The sequence below is a fragment of the Tamandua tetradactyla genome, chromosome 15 (assembly GCF_023851605.1).
Source record: "Tamandua tetradactyla isolate mTamTet1 chromosome 15, mTamTet1.pri, whole genome shotgun sequence".
NCBI classification, from domain to species: domain Eukaryota; kingdom Metazoa; phylum Chordata; class Mammalia; order Pilosa; family Myrmecophagidae; genus Tamandua; species Tamandua tetradactyla.
In genome coordinates, this window is record NC_135341.1 from 73,631,815 (window position 1) to 73,644,473 (window position 12,659).

Consider the following 12,659-nt stretch of genomic DNA (forward strand, 5'->3'; position numbering starts at 1 on the left):
TTTAAAACAATGCAAAGCTTGTTACTACTGGCCTCTCCCTGGGACAGACAATGCTGGGAAGAAATGCCTTTTCTCCCCTTGCAGCTGTCACTTCAAGAATGTTGGAGGGAGACATCTCCAAAATACAAGTTTGGGTCTCTGAGCTTGCAGGTCCTAGAAGCTCTGCTTGTCCTTTAGCAGGGAGAAGATTGAGTAATAGCAAATGAATCTCATCTGCATCCTTTTTCCAAAGAACTCACTTTTGGCTTTTTGAGCCAAGTGAAATAGCGTTGTTCTTGATTGTCCAGTCCTCTTTATTTTATTTTTCTTTTTGTTCAGTCTTTCAAATTTTTCTTCTTGGGCTACAGGAATGTTTTTTAGCTTACATTTCTCATTTTTCTTCTCAGTTGATTTAGGTACAGTCTTTGCCCATCCACCAAAAAGCACTTACAGGGTTCTGAATTTACTCTTTATGACAGGAAGCTCACTGTCTGAATGTTCAGTTGCTAAAATTCATAATGGTATCATGGACATTTTCATAATTACATCATCATCGCCACCTCCAGGGCCACTACCCACCCCCAACACCATCCCCCTGTGGTCATCGCCACCAGATCACATCACTGTCCCCCACCACCACTGTCACTCTTCCTCCCACCCTCTGCCACCAACTTCACTCCACTATCATCCAACCTCATGCCACCATCAGCAGCAGCGTAATTACCATTAGTAAATGCCTTCTCTGTGCCTAAATTATGCTAAGCACTTTCCATGCACAATCGCATGGTATATTCGTGACAATCATAAGCATGTAGAAGCTGTTATTATTTCCATTTTACAGGTGAGGAAACTGAAGCTTAGAGAGGTTGATTGACTTGCCATTGGTTACCCAGAAACTGGGATGAGAATTCAGGACCTTCTGGATTTCTAACTGGTGCACTTAATCACGGCACATTGCCTCTATCCCAATCCTTTCTCCCAAAGTCAGATTTTATCCCTGGAGATATTCCATTTCTAGAGTTTCTTTCATTATGACTTTGTCCTACAAGAAAAGCAAATTTAGCCCCAGGGGAACTTTATACAGTGATGTGTCTGCCTACAACTGTGATTTCATCCTGCTGTTGTACAGAACCTCGTTGAAGAGGATGTAAAATAATAAAAATCCAAAAAGAAACTTACATCTATCATGGTCTTTAAACTTTTAAACTGTTCTCCCTTCCTAATCCAAGCATATTTCCTATGAAGGTAGTCTCCCAAACTCCCCAACCCCCTCTGTCTTCCCACGTCCTAGCATGGCTGACTCATCCAAGGGTTCAGATAACAGTTTCAACCCAGGTGCTGATCTGGCTGACTCGATAGTTCACTTTGTGTCATTTCCTCAGGGTCTCCTTGGTCCAGATGAATATGGACATCCAGGAAAAAAAGGAGCAAAGGTGAGGCCAAAATGGTCCCTTCTAGGGCATTCTTTACTAGGTTTTTATTTTAATTTACTACAACAGAGTAATTACCCAAGGAATGGTTCCTTCATGCTGTTAATGATACGAAATAGCTGCTGCCAGAGTTTCCTCCCTAAAAGATAACTCTTATCTTGTAACTCCCTTATTTAGCACAGCAGGAGAATTCTGGGTAAGAATTCAAAAGTGCAAGTTTTGAGCCACATACCAGCTCTAGACTAAGCACAAGGCTAGTCTGTGTTTACTGTGATACAGTTAACAGTGTGAAACACATAGATTCAGCCTATATTTGTGTGGATGTTTCCTGGTTAGACACTGTGGTCTCACTTCAAATGGCCCTCGTTGCTGCTTGACCAGCTGACTCTATTTTCCTAGTCGGTTCACCCTCCTACTCTCTGAGTTAAATATTTCATACCCTTTCTTCTCTCCTTAAACTCCAAGGCCTTCCTTTTCTTCCACGTTCTAAGCAGATGATCATGCTTTGTATTTTGTTAAGAAACTTAAAGGCACGAGAGAAGAGAACTGCTACAGATATCCACCACCAAGTGAGCTAACCTACTTGCCTCAGTACCCATTTGCTCTGATTCCACCCCCCCAACCCCAGGGACTTGATATAGTGTCTGGTGATATTTTGATTATTACAGCTGGAAGAGGGATTGCTACTTGCATTTAGTGCGTAGAGACCACACATGCTGCCTTACATCCTACAATGCACAAGACAGACTCCACAAAATAGAACCATCGAGTCCAAAATGTCAATAGTGCTGAGGTTGGGAAACTCCACTTCTTTCCCTTTGGTTCTCTCTAACTGATATCAATTGAGCCTTCATCCCCACTTCCCTGCACCCCCACCTCCGATCCCCACTTAACTCTATTTGCTTTAGTTGAGGTCCCTGATGACCCCCTGTTGGTAAGTCCAGTAGTCAGTTCTCTAGCTCATTTTGTTCCATTTCTCAGTAGTATTTTACAAAGATCATCATGGGCTTAATTTTGAAACTTTTCCTCACTCAACTTCCAGCGTACGCTGTTTTCCTGTTTTTTTACTGGCCACTTTTTCTCAGTCTTCTTTGTTGATCTTCTGCATGTTCTAGATCTCTAAATATTGGAAGGCTTCAGGGCTCTATCCTCATACTTCTCTCGCTCTTCACTCACTCTTTAGATGACCTCATCCAATCCCATTGTATTAAACGCCATCCATCCTGTAATCTCCACTTTATTTCTCCAGCTTAGACCAGTTCCCTTAACTCCAAATATGTGTCTTTGGACACGTATTAAATTAGCACGTCCCAAACCAACTTTCTTCTTTGGTTTGTTAATCTTTCGTTATGAAAAAATTTAAATGTATATAAAAGTGGAAAGACTAAGTACAATGAATGCCCCATATCCTGATCACCTAACTCCAATATGAAAAACTCTTGGCCAATTTTGCTTCATTTATGCTCTCATTTACTTACACAGAGGGAGAGAGAGAGAGAGACAGAGAGTTAGAAAATGACAGAGATAATTTTGAAGCAAATCCCAGATATCAAGTCATCTCATCCATAAATATTTCAGACTGTATGTCAAATGAGGCTCTTAAAAAATAGAACCACAGTAATACCTTAATATCATAAAATATCCATTCAGTCAGAACTGATTACTCTGACAACCTTTTCCTTCTCCAGACTTCCTCATCTCAAACACTGGACACTCCATCTTTCTGATGGCTCAGGATTAAAGCACTTGTAGCCATCTTTGGTTCCTCTTTTTTTTCATCCCCATACATTTATTATTCTATCAGGAAATGCTGATGATTATAGGTTCAGAATATATCCAGCATTTCATCACTTTTCACCACTGTCACTGCCACCATCTGGGCCGAGCTAACATGCGTTTTCACCTGGATTGCTGCAATATCACCTGATTGGTTTTCCCGCTTCTGCTCTTGCCCTATATAGTTAATTTTCCATGCGGCAGCCAGAGTTATCTTTTATAAACATAGGTGAATCATGTCACTCCTTTGCTCAAAGCCCTGCTGTAGCTCCCCATGTCACTCAGAATAAAACCCAGAGTGACAGGGCCTACAAGACCCTACACAATCTGGCCACTCTGGTAACAGTCTGTGTTAGTTAGTAAGCTGCTGGAGTGCAATATACCAGAATTGGAACAGCTTTTAAAAAGGGGAATTTAATAGGTTATAAGTTTACAGTTCTAAGCCTAGAAAATGTCCAATCTAAGGCCTCCAGGGAAAGATACCTTAATTCAAGAAAGGCCAATGGGACTAGGACACCTCTGTCAGCTGGAAGTCATGTGGCTGGCACCTGCTGGTCCCTTGCTCCTGGCCCCCATTGCTTTCAGTCTCTGTTCCTGTGGGGGTTCCTCTCTTTGCTTCTCTGGGGCTGGCCTTCATCTCTTGGCTTCCCTGGGCTCTTTAGGTTCTGGCTTGCTTAACATCTCATGGGAAGGCATATGGCAACATCTGCTGGGCTCCAAGCATCTCCAAACATCTGTGTTTCTGCTCTCTGTCGGCTCTGTCATTTGTCATTTCTCTCTCCAAAATGTTCCATCTTTTAAAGGATTCATGTAAATTAATCAAGACCCACCTCAAATGGGAGGGATCACATCCCCATCTAAGCAAATGTCACATCCACAATTGGGCACATCACACCCATGTAGAGATAATCCAATCAAAAGATTACAGTTTATGGTATTGAATCAGGATTAAAAGGAATGACTTTCTCCACCAGATTGGATCAGGATTAAAATATGGCTCTTTGGGGGTACATAATATTTTCAAACTGGCACACCCTCTGTCTTCATTTTCTCCTGCCCTCCTTCCCCTACCTCCATTCTGCTTTAGTATTCCTCAAACACGCCACTCATTCATTCTCTTAGTGTAGGGTTTTTGCAACATACTTTTTCCTTTGCCTGGAACACTCTTTCCCTAATTTTTACTTGGCTTGCTTTCTCAATTGATGCTGTTTTTTGTCCAAATGCCAACTTTTTAAAAAGGCCTTACCTGACCACTTTATATAAAATACCACCCCCCCATATCATTCTCTAACTTTAAACTCATTTCTAGAATAACATTGAATTCTCCTGGAAATGTTATATATTTCTTTGTTCCCTATCAAACTTCCCCATTAGCATGTAAGTTTGGTGATAGCAGGGGCTTCGTCTGTTCTGTTCATTGCTGAATTCCCAGTGCCTGTCTCATAGTAGATGCTCAATAACTATTTGTTGAATGAATAATTGTTTTGATTCTGACAATGAACATCTATTTCCTGACAGTCAATTTAGAGATCTATTGGATCAGACCTCAGGTTATTTAAACCGATAGATAAAAATGCCTAGAAAGATGTTTCATTAAATAACATATCAATGAGGGGAGAACATTTATAAGAGTCATTTCAGATTCTTTCATGTTGAATTGGAGTAATTAAATATGGCCTTTCTGAAGCAATATTTCATAGTTATTTCTCCTGGCACCTGTTTTGAGTCTATTTCCTCAAAATTATGGTTTTTTCCTTTTCCTTGAGGAATGTCAAAGAAAGACTTTACTCATATGACATTAAATCAGACCTTATCTCATTTCTGACACTTAGGGTGAACCTGGATTTCCTGGATACCCTGGTGCACAAGTAAGAAGATATCATTTGGAGTCTACAAACTGGTATGCAGCATTTGTCTTTGTACTCACTTTTTTTCATATTCAAGGTTCTGCTTTTGTTTCCATTAAGGGAGAAGATGGTGACCCAGGACACCAAGGAGAGAAGGGGGCAAAGGGAATCAAAGGGAAGAGGGTAAGATCCAAAGGAATTTCCCAAGAGATAAAGATGCATTATGAAATCCTGACTCTCCATTCACAGAAACATATTTGCATTGGGTTGAATGGGCTTCTTAGTAAGAAGCCCATGTCCTCCCTTAGTGCACATTTCTGGCTCTCCTATCTAATGCCTGTCTGTCCCCTTCACTCCCTCTTCTTTATCTTTTGAATGCAAATGAAGCTCATTAAATCATAGCAGCTGAAAACCCAACTTGGAGTTTCAGTTATGTAGTATCAACCTTTTATTTTGGCATGGGCAGGCTCCAAGAATCGAACCCTGTTCTCCAGCATGGTAGATGAGAATTCTGCCACTAGAGCCACCATTGCCTGCCCAATATCAACCTTTTAAAGCAAGTTTGGGGGCCATCTGTGTCTTTAATAAATCTAGAACTCATTAGGAAGGGTATTATTTGAACTGCAGAGCAAACGTTGCTGTTTATTTAAATTTCTTCCAAGCCTTAACTTCCTTTTAGCTATTTTAGGACTAGACTCTCAAGAATAAGGCTACCATCTTGATGGACTTGAGTGATGCCTTCATTGTGCTTTATAGAGTCCACCATTAAACATCCATTACTTCTACTCTTTTTGGAAGTTACCCTGTGGATATCTAACTACTTGGTGATGTTCAGTGGATAGATGTAAGAGCAAGGCCTTTGGGGAAAAGTATATGGACTAGTGTTCAATGAAAAAAAGATGAAAGGAAAGAGAATGTATATTTTCTAGACACTCAAAAATTTGTATTTCCATGCATTGGCAAGGTCATAAAGAAAATTTGATCTACTCCCAAATTTGGCTTGCTGCTGGCTAATGATTCCCTGATCAGTCAGTCTTTTCTCTCTGGTTTTGAATAACAAAGATAAAGCATCCATTATGTCCAGATTATGCTGTGCCATTACAAATTCTGATAAGAAGATTAGTTTATCCATGGCTTGCATATGACTTTTAAGAGGTACTGGGCTAAAAGATGGTGGGGGAATGTTTCCTGTCTTCTGATGCCAGACACTCAATGCAGACTTCCTATATTCTTTTTATTATATAATCTTGAGGCTCACATGAATTATCCTTTAAGGCGCTGTTTGAAAAAAGTTTGTGTGCACATGCATGTGCATGGCTGAAGTTAGGTGTGTAGAGGGGAATTTGGATGGTTCTCATAAAGACACACCATCTCCTTCTATTCTCCATGTCTCACTCCATTGATACATGGTGTAGAAACTGAACTATGGCTTATAGCAGACTCATTGGACCTTAGATATGATGATAATTCGGTATCTCAAAATGGATCTGATAGTTTCCTTATCTTGGGCAATTGTTCTGAAATCATCAAGTTGTAATTACACAGGAAGCTCATGTTTTTCGTTTGGTCATATTTAGGGTAATTCTGGTTTTCCTGGATTTGCTGGACTTCCAGGCAACCGAGGCCCACCAGGACCAATGGTAAGTGTACTTTCTCCTTTCTCTTATTTTGAACTTTTGTGCAAAAATGAATAAGGATTTAATAAGAGATATCCCTAACATCTCTACAGTGAATGGACTAAATTGGCTTTTGAGGGAATTCACCTCAAGTCCTTATCTAGTATATTTATTCAGTATATATCTTTTTACTTGAACATGGGGGAAGGAGTGGCTGGTGATTTATGAATCTTTCTACATACATAAAACAATACCTATGAATTACTGAAGAATAGATTTTTTTCAGTGTAAACAAGATGAGTAATAGCATTTATGCAAAAACCAGAAGGAAATCCTAAGAAAATATGACATATATAAAATATTAACTGAAATAACAATGTTATAAGCCCACAGATATTTTTTAATGCCCTGAAAGCAAAGACTTTTGAGCTACTGTTGTTTTGTCCCATGTTCAGCCCCGGAAGCTCTACTATCACTCCATGAGGAGTGACACAATGGGTCAGTCATGGGTTGAATCTGGTGGTTTCACCACAAGCTATGGTTTACTAGAGAGGTTCAAAAAAATTATAGAGGGTGGGCCATGGTGGCTGAGCAGGCAGAGTTCTCGCCTGCCACGCTGGAGACCCGAGTTCGATTCCCAGTGCCTGTTCATGCAAAAAAGGCCGAGAAGATTATAGTGACCTGCCCATAGTCACAAAACTTTTCCTGGCAGGGTTTAAATAAGAGCAAAGGTCTCTAGATTCACATTGGATGGAGCCAGACTTCCTAATCTGAAGAATTCTGTAGAAGACCTTGTTCAACACTAGGACAGAGACAGGAAGTGGGGTAGTGATGGGTGGCCTAGGGAGAAGGTTTCGGGGAAGAATTCAGATCTACTTTAGAACTGCCTATGAATGGTGCTGGGATCTTGAGAGGCCTTTTCCTGAGTTGTGGCTTGGCCTCAAAATCATCTGGTCTTCTCAGAGTCTTTAGGTATAACCTGGGTCTCTTGGACTCCAAGTCTGGGATATACCTCCTAGGTACTCGGGACTCCTTCCTTAAAGGGTCCACAGAGTTTTAACAAAACTCCAGGGCTAGAAGTGAAGGGCAAAAGGTGGTGTATGTACTGCAGTGAGCTTTCTCAGAATCTCTTCCTACCTCTGTTTTGGATCTCAGAATCTTAGATTTTTAAACCCATGATTCTGTTCTTTCCAGGGCATCAAGGGCCCCAAAGGTTTGGTAGATATGACGGTAAGTGAAAATTTTAATACTAAACTTCATCCTTTTCCAAACACAGAGGTATTCACTTTCACAAAATAGAAATCCATTCATCTCAGACGATTCTTTAGTTTCTCCTCTTACAAATTATTAGTACTATAGGTTTATAGACTTTACTCTGAAATATTATAATAATCAGTAAAAAGAAGTAGAATATTTTAAATCCAGTAGGGAATCTAGATGTTTTAGAGAAATAATAATTGACATGAAATGAAAGACTTTGAGGCTACCTTTCTGCAACATACTTTTCTGTAAAACTCAAAAATTGACTGTAAAATATTTATAAACCAAGACATGGTATAGTCCAGGCTTTTGTGTCTTATGGCACATCTTGAAAATAACCTCTTCAAGTCCAAAGATTCTACGGAGTGGGCTTCGTGGGTAGTGGGGCAGCTGAGGAGCAGGAGGAGATAGAGCCGAGGGAAAAAAAAGCAGAGAGGAAGAGGTCAAAGGAAGGAAGCAGAGTTATTAGACAGGTATTAGGGATAACTGTCTCGGCAGTCATTCTAAAGAAATGTTAAAGGAGTTGCTAATACAGAGATCCAAGAATTGAAGGCATTTCCCTCCTTCTGTGCTAAGATTCAATGCATTCAAACTTCCTCAAAATCATGTCTGATTTTGTTGTTTTGTGAAGCAGATAAAAAAAAAAAAAAAGATGCCCTTATCCACCTGTCTCCAAAATATGGGCACTATATTGTACATAAAGTCTTGAAAGTATTTCAAAACGTTCATTGGATCTAGAGATATAACCGCTTGGATAATTTCATCTGCTTTAACAAGCTTAGGTTTCCTGTTTTAGATCGAAAAGCTTCAGATAGGCACTGATAACATCCAGATGGTATTTCTAAGTTACGAGGGTGAAGAAAAATATAATATGCTTCAAATTAAATACTTTTTCCTTTCCCTTTATTTCTCTGTCTTTTTAACAGCCTTGCAAAATGGTCAGTTTCACACGAGAAAACTGCCGTAAGTTGTTTGGAAAGGGATCAAAAGGAACCAGTGGTGTGAGGTGGGGATGGATCATGGATCGGGGTATAAGTCCCCTGTGGATTAGACTGAGATTTGAGAAGTGCCATTGTCCACGGCAGAAGGTCCTATGTTGGACTTCTTTCCTTCTTGGGGAAATACGATCTTTCCCAATGTGGTCTCAAAAAGGAAGTGGTTTGAAAAGTAAACCAATTCAAAAACAGAAAAAAGTCCATTCCACAATACCGTGCCCTATGAAAAGCAATGATAGTTGCACAATTCCATGTCTGCATCTTCGTGTGTCTTATCACAAGAGAGGCAAAGAAATGCATGTTGTTTTTTTGCAAGGGCAGGCACCAGGAAACGAACCTGGGTCTCCAGCATGGTAGGCGAGCACTCTGCCATGGCACCACCATCACCCGCCCTGCATGCCCTTTTTATCTCATCCATTTAAACAGGAGAGATCAATGATGGCCCTTCAATAAGAAATGTCATATTTACATGTTATACTTTAGAGATGGGATATGAATCATTAAATCTTAAGTAATGTTTTGTCACGTTTCCAGGTTGTATTTTATTTACTATCTTCAGTGAATTACAGGATATTTTCATCCTATACTCCATGCATTTCTTTACCTACTGGCAATGGGGAGACGACTCTTTAGCTTGGTTGGGAAGCTTACATTTTCTTCACAATTATCTTGCTCCTCTTACTGGAAGGTTTCCATGCTCTTTCCCTTCCCATCCAGTTGGTGCTCAGGGAAATTCCATTTTTTCCTAGAAATCCTGATGAATAATACCATCAGTTGGCCATAAAGAGAAAAGAGTGTCAGATCTGACCTTATAAAAAGTTAAAGTATTTTTTTAATTTTTTGCTGAGGAGCACCATAAAGTCACAAGTAAATAGAAAAATGGGGAAAACATATGCAATGTAAGAAGTGACTCAGGCAAAGGGCCCAATTTGCTTACTATATTATGTTGAACTATAGAAAGATAGATGCTGGTGATAGATTATACATACATACATATGCCATACACGCATCCAAAGTTTGTACCAAATTTATGTAAGTCCTGCATTTCTAGGGCTAATAAAGCAGTTTAGCAATAGACTACCAAAAAGAAGATGCTGTTCAATCATTTTCTTATACAAACATAGCTATTTCATAATGATTCATCCTAAATATAAAAATCTCTTTAGATAGGGGTGGGCAGGTAGTTCAGTGGTAGAATGTCCGCCTTTCATGCGGGAGACCCGGGTTCGATTCCAGGACCATGTACCGTCCCCCGCCCCCCGCAAAAATCTCTTTAGATGACTCAGAAAAGAAAAAAATTCAAGTGAACAATAAACCTCTGAAAATGTTCAACCTCACAAGAAGTCAAAAGAATACAAATTAAAACAATGAGTTACTTTTCTTCTTTCTCAAATTGGAATCATTTTTAAAATGGCAAAAAAAAAAAAAAAAAAAAAAGCCCTACTCACATTTGAGAAATACATGAGTACAAATTGCTGGTGAGAATGTGAATTGGTACAACTTTTCTGAAGAGCAATTGGATCATACATATCAAAAGTCATAATTATGAATATTTATCTTAAGGATATAATTGGACAGATATATGTATAGATATATATGCAAGGATGCTCATCACAAAAGGTGTTGGCCAAAGAAATCATGGAATAGCTATATAGAAGAATAATATATAGTCTTTGTGAAAGACGGAAAAAAATAGATGTTCATTGTGTGCTAAGTGAAAAACATTTTGGGATAGAACATATATCCTAAACTCCAGCTTTGTAAAACAAAGCAAATATACATATTCGTATGTATATATTTGTGGGTATACAATTAAGAGTAATTAAAAATTTTTTTGTTTTTCTAATATTTTTCATGAAGCTGTATTATTTGTGTACACTTATTAGTAATATATGATATATGTGTATATGGTTTATAGTTATATATATAATTTCAGATATATTTTTATCTATCATACATGTGTGTGTATTGTATTTCAGAGTAGCTCAGTGTATTAGTTTAAGTTCAGTTGAAGGTGGGCTAAACCCCCAAATGACAATGATACAAATATATTTCTCATATCAAAGCTGAGTAGTGAGTCCAGGGTTGACATAGAGCTCTAGGTACTCTGAGACAACTTATATTTAGTTACATAAATATATTATGTAAATATAATCAAATTATTACTAATATGTTATTTACATTTATATAAGTATACATTCCCTATATTTCCTTGCTCCACTATTGTGTGTGTGTATGGAGGGGCAGGTGCTCCACTCCCCAAATCATCTCATGGTCCAAAATGGCTGCTTAAACTTGAGCCATCCTGTCTGCATTTCAGTCAGCAGGAAAAGGGAAGGAGAATGGCACTTTTCCGAAGTTGCACCTATCTTTTTGCCTTATCCCACTGCCCAGAACTTAGTAAAATGACTCCCCTCCTGGGAACTGCAGTCTTTATTCCAGGCATAGGAGTTCTTACAAAGTAGGGCGCGCATATACGGTGATTCGTATGGCATGCTTACCCATTCTGATAAGCCACTTCTGCTGGACCAAAACTTATCACCAGGTCTTGTTTATCTGCAGTTCTGTAGGGTACATTGTTCCATTTTCTCGGGAAGCCCCAGCAGGTCAGTCGTTTTTGTCTTATGGAAAATCGTTTCCCTGAAAGGAGTCCCCCCCCCCTCCCCCCAGTAAGGCCCAATGCAGGAGGCCCTTTTATTTTACTGCACAAAGTACTAACCTAACAATACCTTTTTTTTTCCCTCTCTCCAAAATAATTTCCCTTCCAGCTTGCTCAAAAGGTAAATACTCCTTTTTTTTTGTCACTTAACTCCTCACCTGTTTAGAGGCGTTAGGAAAGATCTTAACTCTCGTGGATCCATTCTGGTCAAGGTATTTCCAAATGCCCAGCGTTCCCGACTGAAGTGGCCTTTGCCTTGGACACGTCAAACGACGTCTCCCAGTCGGATCTTGAAAGGATGAGAGAGATTTTATTGTCTCTGCTGACGGAGATGGACATAAGCGCGAGTAACTGCCCGACGGGTGCCCGGGTGGCCATCGTCTCCTACGGCGCGGGCACCGAGCTCCTGGTGCGCTTCTCAGACCACGCGGCGCGGCGGGCGCTGCTGCGGGCCATCGAGGGGCTCCCCCTGCGCCCCTCGTCCGGGCTCCGGAACCTCGGCGCCGCCATGAGGTTTGTGGCGAGACATGTTTTCAAACGGGTGCGCTCGGGCCTTCTGGTGAGGAAGGTGGCCGTGTTCTTGCAGGCAGGCCCGGCCCGGGACGCGACTTCCGTCGGCACAGCCACGCTGGAGCTGGGCGCGCTGGGCGTCACCCCTGTGGTGGTCACCTTCACGCAGGCGCACAACCTGCCACGTGTGCTGCTGGTGAGCTGGGGGTGGGGGGGAGGGGCAGGAGGCGGGAGGGGGGCGGGGGACTGGGAAGGGGGGCGGGAGGGTGGCACCTCGCTCCCACCCCCAGCAAGGAGCGCGGGAGGAGTGAGCGCTGTTGAGAGGAAGACTTCCCCTGCCATTGATGTGTCTGCGCGGGTGGGAGGTAGGGGGCCGGGGGTGAGGCTGGGGGGCCCTCCGTTGGACCCTACCCTACTGCTGCTACCGCCTGGCAAAGCTTGAGCTGTTTATTCTGTGCTACCTGTGGTCTACACGTTGTCTTATTCAGGGTTAAGAAAACTGAGGCATAGGGATGTTAAATATAACACGAAAGGTCAAATATCCAGACTGCCTTTAGAGTCTGTGCTTAACCGCTGCAGAACTGTAT

General features: G+C 40.9%; 1 protein-coding gene across 1 annotated transcript in view; it reads left to right on the forward strand.

The window, feature by feature from the left end:
• LOC143657560 (collagen alpha-4(VI) chain-like) overlaps positions 1-12,659 on the forward strand; it is a 115,978-nt gene that overhangs the window by 84,641 nt on the left and 18,678 nt on the right. The window contains exons 26-33 of the mRNA XM_077130092.1: positions 1,362-1,412; positions 5,018-5,053; positions 5,153-5,215; positions 6,610-6,672; positions 7,843-7,878; positions 8,835-8,871; positions 11,672-11,683; positions 11,775-12,268. Coding sequence (XP_076986207.1) covers positions 1,362-1,412; positions 5,018-5,053; positions 5,153-5,215; positions 6,610-6,672; positions 7,843-7,878; positions 8,835-8,871; positions 11,672-11,683; positions 11,775-12,268 — 792 coding nt within the window. The remainder of the gene's footprint in view (positions 1-1,361; positions 1,413-5,017; positions 5,054-5,152; positions 5,216-6,609; positions 6,673-7,842; positions 7,879-8,834; positions 8,872-11,671; positions 11,684-11,774; positions 12,269-12,659) is intronic.